At 38.9% G+C, this 16,636-nt stretch overlaps 1 protein-coding gene across 3 annotated transcripts in view; it reads left to right on the top strand.

The window, feature by feature from the left end:
- The window catches only part of smarcd3a (SWI/SNF related, matrix associated, actin dependent regulator of chromatin, subfamily d, member 3a), a 30,301-nt gene extending 16,573 nt beyond the window's left edge, over positions 1–13,728 (top strand). For all 3 annotated transcript variants that reach the window (XM_036596713.1, XM_036596714.1, XM_036596712.1), the window contains 8 exons: positions 1,503–1,598; positions 5,160–5,261; positions 5,816–5,977; positions 6,830–6,927; positions 7,066–7,201; positions 7,380–7,502; positions 10,383–10,484; positions 10,806–13,728. In XM_036596713.1, the coding sequence (XP_036452606.1) occupies positions 1,503–1,598; positions 5,160–5,261; positions 5,816–5,977; positions 6,830–6,927; positions 7,066–7,201; positions 7,380–7,502; positions 10,383–10,484; positions 10,806–10,859 (873 nt within the window). In that variant the 3' untranslated portion in view covers positions 10,860–13,728. The remainder of the gene's footprint in view (positions 1–1,502; positions 1,599–5,159; positions 5,262–5,815; positions 5,978–6,829; positions 6,928–7,065; positions 7,202–7,379; positions 7,503–10,382; positions 10,485–10,805) is intronic.
- Positions 13,729–16,636: the final 2,908 nt, after the last annotated feature.

Raw genomic sequence — 16,636 nt, 5'->3', positions numbered from 1 at the left:
TTTTTAATATAGGCGACCAATAAGATTTCTGATTCCATTGGTTGATATTTAGTGTTTAGTGTAGAATTACAGAAAAAGCTGAAAGTCCTCCTTCACACTGTGGGTGCTGATGAGCCCACTCAGCCATTTCACTGGCATTTATCTATAGATTTTGAATGGAAGCCTGATGTCTGTAAACACACAGGAATGCAGCATGGGAGCTGAGTGAAAAGGAATTACAGGGATTGTCAACTCTCTGGTTGACTGTTAAAACATGAAAAAGTAAATCCGGTTCATTAGATCTGTTGTTAAATGTTTTTACTACACTTGGCCGGCTACAGTTTAGCATGGCACCACCTTGTATTGACATTGTCTAAGTTGACTAAAAATGCTATGATTAGTTAGCTAGTTGTGGGAACAGTCCTAACAAAAAATGTGAACCACTTTTATTAATAATGGTTCCCAATTTAAATGCTTGTCGTCAGCCCTTCTTAAAAGAGTGTCTCTGTTGTTCACAAGCTTATCAGTTATTAAAATGAGTCATATTTGTAAAATAAAACACTGACTGGGCTAATTAGGAAGACAGATTTACTTTATATTTGGTATAAGTGGCCTATTTATGCCCAGTCAAGACTTTTAATTTTTCTGTCCTTTTTTTCATTAGTTTTGGTAAATTATAAACAGCTTACTTGATTAAGATAAACTGTTTTATTATATATATATTATACTTATTTTATTATATATAAAGTTTGAAAATCCATGGTAAAATTACATGTTTTGTTGATTTCTATTGCGTCCAATACAGGACACAAAGGCGATCCTAGTGCACAATTTCTGTTTATTTAACACACTGGCAAAAAAAAAAATACAAAATTTAAAACATGCCATCACTTTTGCACAGGCCACATTGTTTTAATACATGTGTTTAATTTTTTTTCCATGTTACATTCAGCAAATAAACAGTAGAATGTGCAGAACTGTGTTCCCTGTATATGATGTGCTCTCCTCAACAATAAAACACAATTCTATTTTCTTAGAAAATCAACAAAACATCTTTTGACTAGGAGGGCCCAAACTTCTGCATATGACTGTATCACTAAAGAGTGAAAAATCCATATGAAATATGAAAAATATGTTTGTCATATTTATATAATAGTCACATTTGATTTGCTGTATTAACAAGTACATTTAAGTGATTTCTGTTTTAACAAGTTTAAATGACAGAAGCATAGCAGAAATGTAAAGCATTGGAGTTCTTACTGTGAAACAAAAATGTTAGACAGTACCTTTTCATCAGATTCAAATTGTGATGAAGTGTTTTTTTCTTTTATTTAAAAGCATAAATGTGGGATAAACATAATAGAATATCTTCATCGGTTTCATTAAGCTGTGAGTGAGAAATAAAAGGGAGGAAAAGGCGGTTTTAGGGTCAAAATGTGTCTATTACTTAAATACGTCATTTAAATTTGTCATTTTGTTGATGTTCTTGAGATGAATTTCATGAATGTCTCCTTGTGCCATAGCCTGGAAAGCAAAAGAGGAAATTCTCTTCTTTCTTCAAGAGCTTGGTAATTGAGCTGGATAAGGACCTGTATGGCCCTGATAACCACATAGTGGAGGTAAGGATCCATCCATCCCTCATATATCCTGGCACTTAAAAAAATGCAGCCATGCATTTAATAGTGCTCAAGTCTCTATTCTAGGAAGAATTATAAATGCTCAAGAATCAATTAAATGGTAGTTAAGGCTTGGTGCATGAAGCCCTTCCTAAATCAATAGGGCTCTAAGTGCAGTCAGGTCCTTGATTGTGTCTGTAATGAAGAGGCAGCTAATTTGCAAGAAACCTATCGTTCCAGATGTTATAGTAGTGTGTGTGTGTATGTGTGTGTGTGTGTGTGTGTGTGTGTGTGTGTGTGTGTATGTGTGTGTAGTGTTCCTAAAAAAAATAATGTGAATTCTTTGTTGAGTTGCTCAGCAGTATAAAAGTTGTTGCTTAATAATGTAAGAAAAGTTCAGTAATCCAGACTTCATAGAAGAAATGTCTTCCTGGTTTCCATAGCAATATCTTACATAAAACATTGCCCATGACACTTTGGAGCGATGGCACTACAGCGAGGATCAAGCTCAGTGTAGCATTCTTGGAAGAAAACAAATTCATGGCTAAAGGCAAAAACTTATGAAACCGCCTTAAAATGGATGGAACTTGAGAGACTTCTGGCCAGTTTACTCTGTTTCAGCGGAGGAGCCATTGTGCACAGGTGCTATTAAGGCAGACTCAGGCATTTACATTACACAAGGGAACGTTTCCAGCTGCTTCACCCGCTTAATATTTATGGATTTTGGTTGAAGCTTTCGGCTCTTGTGAGCGCGCTTCTACGTAGGCAGTCCTCATCTCTGGAGAGGTGACCCCTCCTTTTAGCATTGTCGTGCTTTCAGGCCGTTCCCTTTGCATCTCGGTATCTGTCCTGCCGTGCTGTGGATGGGAGGTTTTTGGCGTATTCAATCTGTGGCACTTTAAACTGTCCTTGGTGCTTGAGCGTTTTCATCAAGCCACATACCAGATAGCGACGCATAATAAAAGAGTGATTTACCTGTGTAGAGAGGCCTTGAAAGTCCATGCAGTATCTAGCGACGCTAATTGAGTTGAGCTGTGAGTCACTGCCATTATGATTTTCCTTTCAAATGACAGGGGGGACCACTGGATGACATGCCATAGTCTTAGAATAACAAACGATACGGAGTGCATTAAGGCGCCCTAAAGAGTATTATTTCAGCCCCAGACAGCCTCATTGCACTGTATATCAAAAAAGCTCTGTCATTTTAATGATGGTATTTTCTGATTAGGCCCACAAAAATACTTTATTTTAAAATACTTTATTTCTATTTGTCATTGCAGAGATGTTTGAATCTAGCGTTTAACACAGCACACAGGCTGACTGTTTATCTGCTCCTGATATTCTCTTCCAAGATGCCTTATTATTAACCATTGCCTAACATATCAGCCATTCGTTCACAGAAAATCTGCCTCTAGACCCCATGTGTCAAACACAAGGCACAATCCTATTTGGCCCGCAGAAGTATTTTAATTTTCTATTAATATTAGCCCGTTTCACAGTGCACTGCAATACAGTCCCCAACATGCACTGGAGCATAATGTGCGCTCCAGTTCTCCTACTCCAACAACAATCTATGGAACAGCGATTACACCTCAGTTCTACACAATTCTACACAATTCTACACAATTCCACACCAGTCATATCACAAAAACACACAAGCTGCTTTTCAGCTGCAGTTCAACCAATATTGTATTATATACATTACATACATACATCATAAGCAAATAGGTACATTTAAAAGATGTAGCTCCTGGAGACATTTAAATTTTGAATATTTCAAGTATTCATGTAATATTTCAAGCTCTACCACAAGTGTCTGAATTTTACTGTTGACGTTTTTGCATCTTTTGAATAAACAATGGCCAATTTGGGTTATAGTAAAAAAAAAACACATCCTGGCCCACGGATTTGTTGAGACTCTTAATATGGCCCTTTTAGCGGTTGAGTTTGACACCCCTGCTTTAGACTATTTTGGCTGTGTGCGTGTCCTCACTGGGCATAGTAAAATATATCAGCATATGGAATTGAAACTTTCTGTGTGCTATCATGTTTTTTTACCTCTATATAAAGGAAGCACAATGTTCCCTTTATTATCAGAAGCTCTACAATGCACACATTCAGAACAGAATTCAGATCACTGAGGGTTTATTATTGATTTTTTTCATCAAGAGTAACAATAAAAATGGAATGAATTGTAAAGTAAATGCCTATTCATTTGTCTGCTTGTTCAAAGAGGTAGTTTGACTCAAGCAAAATATAAACCAATGCATTTTCAGCTTTGTTAGATCTTGTTCTATGCATATCAAAATGAATACAAAAAACAACATTAAGAAAACACACTGTTAACAGAAAATGCAATCAAGCAGCTGTTTCTGCTTTTTAATCTACTCTTCTTTTTAATACACTGTCCTTAAGAATGTGATTTTAATGCTGTTATTGCATTTATTTCATACATAATCTACCCTTTTAAACTAGAAAACACATTAATAAGAATGTACTTCACACATTATTGGCTTTTTATTGTTACTCTGATTCCGGGTTTGAATTATGGCAGATATCTTGGGGGGTGGGTGATTGCCCTGGTGGGAAGTCTGACTAAGAGAGGAACTATGTATTAATAAATACTATTTTCAGTATTTTTGTGAAGTTTACCCCTGTAGTTTTTCCACAAGTATTACTAGGAAGAAGTCTTGTAACTTTTCTACACTTTTTTTACACCTAAAGCCACCACACATTAGACGCACTGCATCATGCAGCATCACAGAAAAAAAGAATGTGTGCATTTGACTCCCACCAATGTTCTCTGCTCACCTTAGTACACTACTTATTATTTTGTCATCACTGCTTTATATTAAAACCAGAATGGGACATCAGAAAGCCATAGTAGATGACTTGAATTTTACACTGAGAAAGACAGTGAAGTCCTTAGATAAACAGACAAAAGCTAATGGTATGTTACCTCGGCCAGCGTTACCGCCTCGTGTCTATTCGCTTGAAATCAGCGAGTTTGTGAAGTTAGTTAACTGATTCCAAATGTGATACATTCAGAAATAGTGTTTAAAATTTCCACTAAATTTATATGAAAAGAATGTAAAGGTTAACTTGGCATTTATCAGTGCTTTAACTGCGATGCATTATTAAGTTTTGAACTGGAGTGATGTGGCTTGGTGCACTAGATTACATGATTACTTTATGGGTGAGTTTACATTTTATCCATGGGGAGTAATCTGTTGTTGAACATTAGAGAAAAAAGAAGACCGTCACCTTGTGTGAGGGCAGACATTTTGTCAGGCGCATTGTTCGTCTTTTCTGTGGTGATAGGAAACACGGTATTACAAAGAAAGCTCTAATTTCACATGCTAATACATTTTACTGCCAACATGGACATGCATGTGTCGTAACTACTCTGAACACAGATTTTCTTGAGATAATGGGAACATTGACAAAGTCTCTGAATGTATCACTGGTGAGACTTGTATGACTGTAATAAGGCACTTTTGCGCTATTAAATGGTTAATAAATGTAACAATGTTTTTGGTATGTTGTGTTTTGTTGTGCTAATAGTGGCATCGCACTCCCACGACCCAAGAGACGGATGGCTTTCAGGTAAAGAGGCCAGGAGATGTGAATGTGCGGTGCACTCTGCTCCTCATGTTGGATTACCAGGTGTGAACAGGGCTGCTGGATTATTATTAAAGATTACTCATACTGCTGCTCTCTATAGGAACTGGGCCTCCTTCCAAGTTTGACTCTATATTTGTAGCTAGGATAAACAGGGTGATTCACAGCTTACAATGTAAAAGATTTTGACAGACATCTTTTGATTGTTATGCTTAATAGCACATTTTGCTCTTAAAAGCCCTTAAAGGCCATCTTCATGCTAATTGGCTTTGTCACTTCCTATCTTAACATATGAATAGTAGTTAACTTCATTTGGTGAGCCATTAGTTTCAATGGATGGTCAGTGTCAAGTGATCAGCTCTATTCAGAATGCAAGTCTTGCTGTGTCTCTGAAAGTTTACACTTAGTGCTGGCTACTCATGAGGCCACTTTATTGTCTTATTCAGCAATGACTCTGCAGTTGTTACGAGCAAAGACTAAGGAGACAGCATAACTACAAAGTCACTAGCATTTCAAATACATCATTAGTGGTTTTATGCTGAACCACCATACAACATTGCATGGATCAGACTTTGATGTATTTTTTTAACCCTTCACAGCCCCCCCAGTTTAAGCTGGACCCCAGACTTGCTCGTCTGCTGGGCATCCACACACAGACCCGCTCCTGCATCATCCAGGCGCTGTGGCAATACGTAAAGACCAACAAGCTGCAAGACTCCCATGAAAAGGAATACATCAACTGTGACAAATATTTCCAGCAGGTACTGACATTTTGGTCCATGCTGTTGAGCATTATAGCTTACATTAATATTAATAGCTTTCAGCATTCATTAATAATTACTTTATTTTTATATTCCACCAACTATACATTAAAATGCAGCTTAAGGTTCTTTGAGCAACTAACACAACTGAGGTAATAATAAAAATGAACCATCCCTGTCTGAATAGTACTTTAGACAGTTATGGACCTCTGAAGTAAAGTTATGTGAAGATTTAGGTCTTCTAAATATAGATGTCAGAGTATCTGAGAATGTGTTATTTAAGAAGGTGCTAGGACATCAAATTAGACAATCTGTATGAAATCGGTAGACATTGAAGTGCTGGAGTAAGGAGGGGTTCACATTGAATGCATTTTGTCGGTCAGATGAGAGAGGTGTGTGTGAAGTAGCCTACATCATGAGCACTTTTACTGCATCAGCCAGTCACATCAAATTTAAGGCGGACCTTCAGTGACTGCTGTAAGGGAGATAGACAAAAGGTATCCTTTTTTTTTAGTATGTCACTTTCTAAAAGGGCCAGAACTTTTTGCTTGTGCATATCCAAACAATAGCTGACTAGCAGAGATTGACTGTTATGACACTGTTATTGCTTAGCAATATGGAGATGCACTGTGAACTCCCAAGAAAAAAAAAACACAAGGTGAAACCCACCTAATATGTTCCTTTTTCTGTGTTTGAGTGATAACAGCTGCATTTTTGGGAAACCAGTGAACAGTACATTACAGTATACCAAATGAGATCATGGTATTGTCATTGATTTCATCACTACCACCATTCCTAGTGAATATATTAAGAAGGTGTCATTTAGCTGACACGGACTTGGTCTCCTTTCAGATCTTTGACTGTCCACGTCTGAAGTTTTGTGAGATTCCTCAGCGGCTCACCAACTTGCTGCTGCCGCCTGATCCCATTGTGATCAATCATGTTATCAGGTACTGAATACTTGCCTCAAATGTGAATATGTTTGTGAAGTTTTTCTGCTTTTTTGTAAGCCAACATATTGTGACATCTTGGAAGCTTGGGGATTGTTTCTAAAGTTTATAAAGACATTCTGTACCCTCGTCTAACAGTGTGGATCCCAACGATCACAAAAAGACGGCCTGTTATGACATTGACGTTGAAGTGGATGATCCTCTAAAAACTCAAATGAGTGGCTTTCTGCTCTCGACCGCTAATCAGCAGGAGATAGCATCACTGGACAATAAGGCAAGACATTCACTGCAGCCGCATCATCTGGTCAATTGCTTATTGCAATAAAGTTTATTGGTGTACAAACTAGAACATTTTCTACAAGACGTCTTGCTGTTATACACTAATTTTACAAAAGTGAGAAGTTCTATGCATTTATTCCATATTTATCACTTGCATCTCTGTGCTTCCTCAGATTCATGAGACCATTGAGTCCATCAACCAGCTGAAGATCCAGAGAGATTTCATGCTCAGTTTCTCCAGAGATCCAAAGGGCTACATCCAGGACTGGATCTGTTCACAGAACCGGGACCTTAAGGTGACAAACTGTGCTAATCTTCTGTTTTCTAACCGGCATTAGGGCCACATCCAGATTGTCTCACCAATTGCAGCAAAATACGGTATTTTTCATGACTTCGAGTTTAAATTGATAGGCAAAATTTAACAGTAAAGGAAATATAATTAGAGTCAGGTAATAATGAATTTGTTGTATATTTTAATATAATATACAGATTTTTATCCTGTCCTTCAATGTCAGGACCCCCACAGGACCACCACAGAGCAGGTAACACAGCAGTGCTGGTGGAGTTTTTAAACACTGTTTCCAGTCTATTAAACACACCTATCGTCAGAGACGATAGCTCACCGGTTCTGCACAGTTTGTGTTGGTCATCCTCTAATACTTCATCAACGGTCTCAGGACGCTGCCCACAGGATATTTTTGGTTGGTGGACTATTCTCAGTGGAGGAGTGACACTGAGGTGTTTACAAACTCCAGGAGCTCTGCTGTGTCTGATCCACTCATCACAGCACAACACAAGCAGAGTACCTAAAACCCCCTTCATCTCAAACGACTCGCTGCTCCCTACATAGTGCACTACATAGTAATTTAAATGCTGGCTCCTGCACCTCAGCAGTGCATAATATAGCTAAAAAATAGTCCACACTTGACAAATGATGCACTATTTGGAATTTCTAAACTGACATAGCACACTATTTAGGTAGTACGGAGCCGTTTGAGATACAGCCCAAGTTTGATGCGGCTTCTGACTGCAAGACAGACATTTGAAGCATAAAAGCCATTCAAGTAATAGTTTTACAGTGAATCATATACCTTAATTCAGGCCTGTGGTATTAATGATAGAGTTGTTTAGCCTGTTAGCTAACTTACCATCCTAGTTCTAGTTAAGAAAATAAATTGTAAGCCCCTCTGTTTGAAGTTCTTACTTCATCAGTATAGTCCATGTGAGCAGCATTAAAGTCAAAGATTATTTCATTAATAACACACGGATTTTTCGTGACGTGCGCAGTAATACAAAGTTCAGTTGTTTTGATGGGGTCTGTAGCACGCCATGTGCTACCCCAGGCTCAAGGAGGACGCTGGAGGCAGCGTTCAGGGTTGCAGCAGCCATTACTTTAATTCACCCAAATTTAAACAAACAATACAAAACACAAAACCTAGGCTGGCCACTTTTCAGTGGCTTCAGTCAGCTAGACTTTTCAGTCCTTTATCCTCACAGCTTTTCAGCTCTTCAGTCTTTGTTGCTCTTGTGGCTGCTGCTCGTCCCTCTCTCTCTCTCTGTTCTGTTCCCTCTCAGCTCTTTTAAAAGGCGCTCACGCTGCCAGCCAGATCTGAATCAGCTGGCTCTCATTAAGGGCAGCGCACCTGAGCCGAGAGGGAACGAGAGCTCGCCGCTCTGCCTCCCTGTCACCGCCCCCAGCTTGCAGCTCAGCCGCCCGGGTCGAACGTGAGGTGTAGTGGAGCGGCCTTGCTGCGCAACAGGGGGCGGGGCCCAGGCGGTGGAGCTCGGGACTCACTGCTTGCCCTCGTGCCGCTTGTTGCTGGCACCGTCGTCTTCCTCCTGCCGTCACTCGCGTGACTGGCGTCCCTCGGCGGAGCTTGGGCTTTGCGCTCCGCCCCCTCCACCCTCGCGGCTCTCTCCCTGCCGTCCTCAATGAGGTTCGTCGCTGCTGGGTGTTCGGGCCCCGCCTTCCTGCCAGCTCTTGCGGCCGTCGTTGTCGGGGCCCGGGGGGCGGGCGCATGCCACATACCCCCACCACCCAACTCACTGGCCTGAGCCATTGCCCCCCCACACCCCCCCAGCGCAGGGCGGGAGGGTGGGAGAAGCCAGGGTCACACTGATTTTGGCGGCAGGCGGGGCCTCCGCGGCTTCTCCGGCGGCGGGGACGGGATGGGTGCGAAGCTCGGAGCAGGAACGGGAGGGGAGAGACGGTAAGCTCTGAGCGCTCTCAGAGCAGGAAGGGGAGGGGGAGAAGAGCTCCAGTCCTTCTGGGAGCTGGGACTGGAGGTTTGAGGGGCGGTGAGAAGGGGGCTCCTGCCCCCACGCAGACCGAGGTTTGCCGCTCCGCCAGCAGGCTCCTGACCATCTGATGGGTTGCCACCTGCTGCTCCTCAAGCTGCTTCCAGTGCTTTTCAGCATCCTGGAAGACAGCCTGCAGCTCCCGCCAGCCGGCCAGGTGCAGGTGTGCCAGGGTCTTGACGGCCTCCTCTTCCGCCGTGGAGACTCCCTCAGTGTGGTGGCGTCCTCCTCCCGGGTTTTGGCACCACTGTTTACCAGGGGGCGGGGCTCAAGTGGCGGAGCTCGGGACTCACTGCTTGCCCTCGTGCCACTTGTTGCCGGCACCGTCGTCATCCTCCTCCTGCCGTCACTCGTGTGACTGGCGTCCCTCGGCGGAGCTCGGGCTTTGCGCTCCGCCCCCTCCACGCTCGCGGCTCTCTCTCTGCCGTCCTCAACGAGGTTCGTCGCCGCTGGGTGTTCAGGCCCTGCCCCCCTGTGTTCGGGGGGCGGGCGCATGCCACAGGGTCATAGGTGTGTGCATATTATGTATTTTACAGTGGCTTTGAATGCGGCTCAGCTAATCAGATTTTAGGACCGGAACTATCCATTTTATACAGAGGCTTTCAAATTACTTACAAAACATTACTGCTGAATTTATGTGCATTTTATGAATTAAAATTCAAAAGTAATGTGTTTCTTGACTTCCAATTCAATTTCAGATTGTTTGATTTGTTTCAACAAATTCACAAATGCAATTCTGATTTGAGCCCAGTCCTATTTATAATCTAATCCTGAAGAAAGGCATTAAGTGGATTTTGAAAGAAAAGCTAAGAAAAAGTAGGTGAAACTTTTTGTCATGTTTTTTGCTTGAACAGCTTTGTCTTTGGTTACTTGTGTAGCTCATGACAGATGTGGTGGGGAACCCAGAGGAAGAAAGGAGAGCTGAGTTTTATAACCAGCCCTGGTCTCAGGAAGCTGTCAGTCGCTACTTTTACTGCAAGGTGAGTGAGAAGGGTACATGCTGATTTGTGACCTCCACAAGTATGAGGTTTATAAACCACCATATAATACATCTACATTATATGGCCATATGTCCTTGATTTTCATTCATCATAATAATAAAAAGTGATTCTTTTTCTCTTTTTGATGTTTCATTGTTTCATTTTTTAAGCAAATTTAATATCAAGCATTCACTTTTCTGAGTCTTAGAAGTGATAAGTGTGTACGGCCACCCTTAATACACCCTTAATATTTGTATACCTAAGGCAGCAGACTTTTTCATATTAATACACTTTTATTGTGTTTTATTTTTTATAATGCAGATTCAACAACGAAGACAAGAGCTCGAACAGGCCTTGGCCATGCGCACAACTTAAAATCATTTCCACTTTGGAAAAGAATTACCAGCCCTTTTGATTGCCAGTTAAGGAGAATTTCAATTTACTGATGTATCTCCAGCATACTGGACACCTTTCTCAGTATCCTTGAACATTATGAAAACCTGTTGAGCAAATGCCGAAATGCTATCTTGTTATTTATTGTACAGTTTGTATAGATTGTTACAATTCAGTTTTGAGTTTATAAATGCTACCGGAAACAAGACTCTTTGAATATGAGGTCATCTGAAAATTTCTTATGCCACAGTTCAGAGAGAGAGGGAGTAAAACAGATGCTACTCTTTTAACATCTATGTGTGACCAAACATTTTAACGGCTGCACAAAAACAGTGTCCTTTTTGAGTGAAAGGTTTATACCGTGGGTACGAATGATTTCCAGCATATTTTGAACCTTTGGACAGTGTGAAAAAGACTGGGCGAGGGGGCGTTTGTTTCGTCAGCGGACTGTTTTTGCTACTGATATCAATGTGAATATGTATTAACAGGTATTGTATGTTGCTTTTTAGGTGGGCATCCCTTGTCTCTACTTCTTATCTGTCCTGTGTCTGTGAACTGAAGCACTGTGTAAACTTTCATCTGTCTTCTTAACTAAATGACTACCATAACTCCACCAGGCTGGAATAAAGCAGACTTTTTTTAATCAAATACGGAACGTATCCGTGCTCACATTTTAGTGCTGCTTTACTCGAATTTACTCGATTCAAATGTGTACATCATTTCTACATGAACAAACAACACTGGTGTTCAAAAGTTTGGAATCATAGTTTCAATAATACAAAACCTGGCTGCAGATAAATGGATTAAATGATTCTAATATGGTAGCGCTGTACAAATTTACAGGTTTCAAATAATAAGTAGGACACTAGGAAGCTGTAAATAAGAATGATGAACATAGGTGTACACATAGGTGCCACTTAAGTTAGATTGGTGGGGAGCATTGAGTCATTGGCATCCCCGGAACTAAAGCACAAAACCGGAGAAAAACCATGGTAATGAAACTGCACAGAACAGTGCTAAAACATCCATGATAGCAAAATTGCATTCAACAACTTGAAAACAGTTGTCAGGATTTGAAGCATGCAGGGATGACTATGACAAACAGAAAACAGTGTGGTTTTTCGCTCATATTTCACTTGGTTCTTTTCCCCATCCTGTCGTGGCCTGCCATGTTGGTTATCTGTGGCAGGCAAAAACTGTCGTACAGCATGAGGTTTATCTGACCTTATTTCACTTTTTATTGTGTTTTAAATTAGAATTTTATTTTCACTTGATGCTTTCATCTTTTGAATGGAAAATGTTTCAAGGACACCTGTCTAATTTGATTAATTTCCTGCTATATGATCTGCTGATAAGTATCAGCTATAGTAAAGGTTAGAAAAAACAGGCTATCTGAACGGACACTCCAAATTCAATCAATATTTAACTTTTAGTAAATCCAATGTAAATTAAATGTATGGCTGTAGAAGATTGTAAATTAGATTAGAAAGCTGTATAAGATTGAGAATGAAGGTATAAAATAACCATACAGATTTTATTCTATTTCCAAAAGTGGAAATCAAAACTCAAGGCAGATTGATAAAAAACTGAACGTAAATAGATAATTGCAATATATAATTTATCATTTTTCCTGTTCACAAAATAGCAAATATTAAATACAACATCTAAAAATACCTTTGGAGAACAGTTTATTTTTAAATTTACGCTGTATATAATAAGTAATTAATGTATATAAAACAATAAGAATTAATGATGTGGCTGGCCATTTAAAATTTTTTTAACTTTTTCTGAATGAACAGAAAAACGAGTGTCGACGTAATGCATTTTATTCATGTGGAAATGACGTAGACATTTGAATCAAGTAAATGCAGTATATTTTTCTGTGTATTTGTTAATGACTAAGCTTCAGGTTTAGATTCACTGAAAATGTTTCTGTTCTGGTTTGTGTTGAGCTCATGCAGAAAGCAAAGACAGAAGAACAGGAGCTTTAAAGATGAATACTTTGCTCTTATGTCCCAAAACATTTGTTCTTGTTTCTTCCTGACCAGTGAGTTTAAATGTTTTAAAGTTAAAGCCATTTTGTTGGTGGCTTTAATTGCCAGTGAAACTAAATATAGTCAGATACGTCTGTTTTAGAAACACGACACTGCATGTTGCATGAGAACATACAGGCCTGTTTTAGGAAACATGTTTAGCATGAATCCATCGAAAATGTTGCCTTAAAAAGCTCACTGGAGACGCACATGAGGGGAAAAAGCATTTACCAAAGTTTTAAGTGTGGGTCAGTCTCTTTTTTGCATCATTGTTATGTATTTTATTTGTGGGAGGAGGGGGAGGTCAGAGCAGTTGACCAGCATTACATAAATATGCATAGATTCAGTCATGATGGCCTTGAAGGTAGATGCTTCTATTGACCCATTCAGTGAGTCCTCCATGCATACATAATGTTTGTCAGTGTGGTCTAAAAGGCTGTTTAAGACACCTGAATAGTTAGAAATGTAATGAGTTATAATGGGGCTTGGCATTGAATCTGAATCTGGTAAGAAAATGCTATGCATGAATGCCAGAAATGATCATTCTCACTCTGAAATGCATAATCCTCTAATTTTTTTCTAATTCTTCTGCTCTTTATTTATGGTAAATGAAGGTGTCCTGTGGTCTCATGTTGCAAACATTTGGTATCTGTAAATGAATAAATACATTCAGCTCATCAGCAAACCAAGGAGTAATTTAATTTACCTTTAATCTTACAATATGCACTTTGTGGAAACAGATTCAAGTATGTGGTTGCTGCACTTGTTTTCCTGACATTTGTACTTTTCTGAATAATTAAAATAATGGTTTTACTTGATCACGTTTTCAAACAAATGTTCTACTTATTAATGCACTGGTGTGTTTTTCTCTCTGTAAAATGTAGAGAGTTTTAAAAACATATTTGCGTGTCTTTGCTGTCAGGACAAAACCTTGTATCTCCACTCTTGTCATTTTTTTATTTTTTAACAGAATTTGAAAATGCCAGGTTTCCTTTACATTGTGTTACATTTTCAAGATGAATGGACCAATAGACATGGTCCAAAGCTACTTGGGAAACAAAATGTTTAATTAACTTCCATTAAAAGATTTTTTTTCTTCTGTAAAGTTAAGTTTTGGAGCTACTGTAATGATATGTTGGTCAAGTTTATACTTATCCTGCTAACAGCTCATTTTACCAACAGGTTACCAGCAGATGACATCATCCTTTATCTTTTCTCATTTCTCAGAAAACAGGTTTCTGTGCCATAAAACATTTTAAAGTGTTTCAACTAGTACCCTTATCCTTCAGTGTGCTAACTAGAGAAGGCATGTCAGTATTGATTGGTATTGGTATGTGGCCGATCTCAGCTAAAAATGCTGGATTGGATATTGAAGGAGAAAAAGAATTAATTCAGTCCAGTCCTGTAACAAATGAATCCTGAAATAGCTCACTGTGTGATGTGATGATGTTAGCTGTGTAGATTTTCCTGGGGGCTAGCAGAGTGTTTGAGGATGGTGGCCTACTTTTAGATGCTCATGTTAAGTGAAGTGTTTTGATTAAAAGTAACTCATTTTAAAGCTTAGTAGTTTGTAAAGAAGAAAAACTACCACTCTCAAATGATTTTCAAGAATAGAAATCAGATCAGAATAGAAAAAGTGCCATCATGCTATCACTAATGCTAACAGTTGTGAATGAAATTGTGTCTGTATTTATTCCATGTTACATTTTGTAAGGGCAGTATTCAGAATACAGTTACTTTTACATTTTTTGGAGAATACTTTTAGAATACTTACAAAATAAAAAATCCAATAAAAATACCATTATTAACATATTTATTAACTATTTTAGAATCTGTGAATGAATTAATTCTAAATAGGATCTCAATTAACAGCCTCTTTACAAACACTGTCTACAGGAGTAGAAGTAGAAGTTCCTACTAAAGCCTGAGTAGGCTGATAAACCAATGTAATGACCCAGTCATTAATCTGTGTTACTGAGCTCTGCTAAAGTCTGCATAGACTGATAAACCAATGTGATGATCAGTTATTAATCTTAGTGTTACTGATCTCTGCTAAAGTCTGTGTAGACTGATAAATCAATGTGATAATCAGTCATTAATCTGTTACTGAGCTCTACTAAAGCCTGAGTAGACTGATAAACCAATGTAATGACCCAGTCATTAATCTGTGTTACTGAGCTCTGCTAAAGTCTGCATAGACTGATAAACCAATGTGATGATCAGTTATTAATCTTAGTGTTACTGATCTCTGCTAAAGCCTGAGTAGACTGATAAATCAATGTGATGATCAGTTATTAATCTCAGTGTTACTGAGCTTTTTCTGAGGAATGATCAGACTAATAACCATCTCAGTAGTGAACATGTTTGCAAGTGATAACCTTAGCATCAGTGTTGTACTGGACTCCTGCTAGGGGGATTATGGGAGCAGCAGTGGACTGAAGCAGGTAATGGGAAAAAAGAGAATTTTCAAAACAATTAAAAAAAAACATTTACAGAATAAATACATGAAGAAAACTGCCAACCAGTAACAGTGAGGAACAATATGAATAAAGTTTAAAAAATCCCATGTGCTTTACATAGATGTATTGTAAATGTACTCCAAAGGTATTCTGTGTATTCCATATTCAGCCATCACTACTTTTTCAAAATATCTTGCCCAACACTGAATGATAATTTTAGCATTTCACATTTAGCTGTGGTTTAAGAAACACTACACTCAAGAATTTGAGCCCACATGCTGGTTTCCCAATGCCAGATCAAGCCTAAACCAAATTTAAACTATCTAAAACAATGGCCTTTTTAATGGAGAAATGTCACACTCTTAAAAAGCACTTACAGAACCTTTTGCAAGATTACATGGTTTTTTGCATAATAAAAGGGTTCTTCAGATTGATTGAAAACGTGCTGTAGATGGTTCTATAATGAACCTTTCTGAAGGATTCCATCAATCTTAGGAACATTTTCATGATGCTGAGAACCCTGTAATATCGCAAAAGGTTCCTTGAGTGCTCCTAGTTCCATATAGAACCATTTTCGCTAAAAAAAACTTTGAAGAACCATCTTTTTTAAGAGTGTAGGTGTGTAAACTAGTGTAGCTGTTCCTCTTCTCTCTCTCTCTCTCTCTGTCTCTCTCTCTCTCTCTCTCTCTCTCTCTCGTTTGTTCCTTAATAGTGCTAAAAGCAGAGTAAGCAGTTGCTTAGGACCCCTGAGCCACCAGGGGGCGTTACGTTCATATTTTAAAATGTATTTAATATTATTTGTCAAAAAGCGATGGGAGTGCCGTTCTTTTTCTTAAACTATTTGTTTATTAAGTATAATTACGTATTAATTATTGTTTTATTCTTGCATTCAAAAGAACCACCAAGTAGAATGTCTGTTAGGGGCCCCACGTGTTCAGAAGCAGCCCTAAATGATATCCACACATGCTTCACATTTAAAGGGGAACTCCACCGAAATTTAAACGTTTCTACATAATTAAACGGTGAAGTTGTAAACAGATTGGTTTAATGTGATAAACATAGAGAGTCAAAATTGTCCACAATGGTGGTGATTGGAACCAGACGTCCACCTCTAAACATAAAATGGTTATGAATGCCTTGCCTGATATCTGACACATTGTTTTACGACAGATTTTGGTTCTAAAACAAATTTCTAAAAAAAATCATGCAGGGCGCTGTGAGGCAACATAATCCCCAAAGAAAACATATTTTCCACGATTTGAATACA

This window comes from Colossoma macropomum, unplaced genomic scaffold (genome assembly GCF_904425465.1).
Source record: "Colossoma macropomum unplaced genomic scaffold, Colossoma_macropomum, whole genome shotgun sequence".
Classification (NCBI taxonomy): domain Eukaryota; kingdom Metazoa; phylum Chordata; class Actinopteri; order Characiformes; family Serrasalmidae; genus Colossoma; species Colossoma macropomum.
The sequence above is the reverse complement of the archived record's forward strand: the minus strand, read 5'-3'. Positions and strand labels throughout refer to the sequence as shown.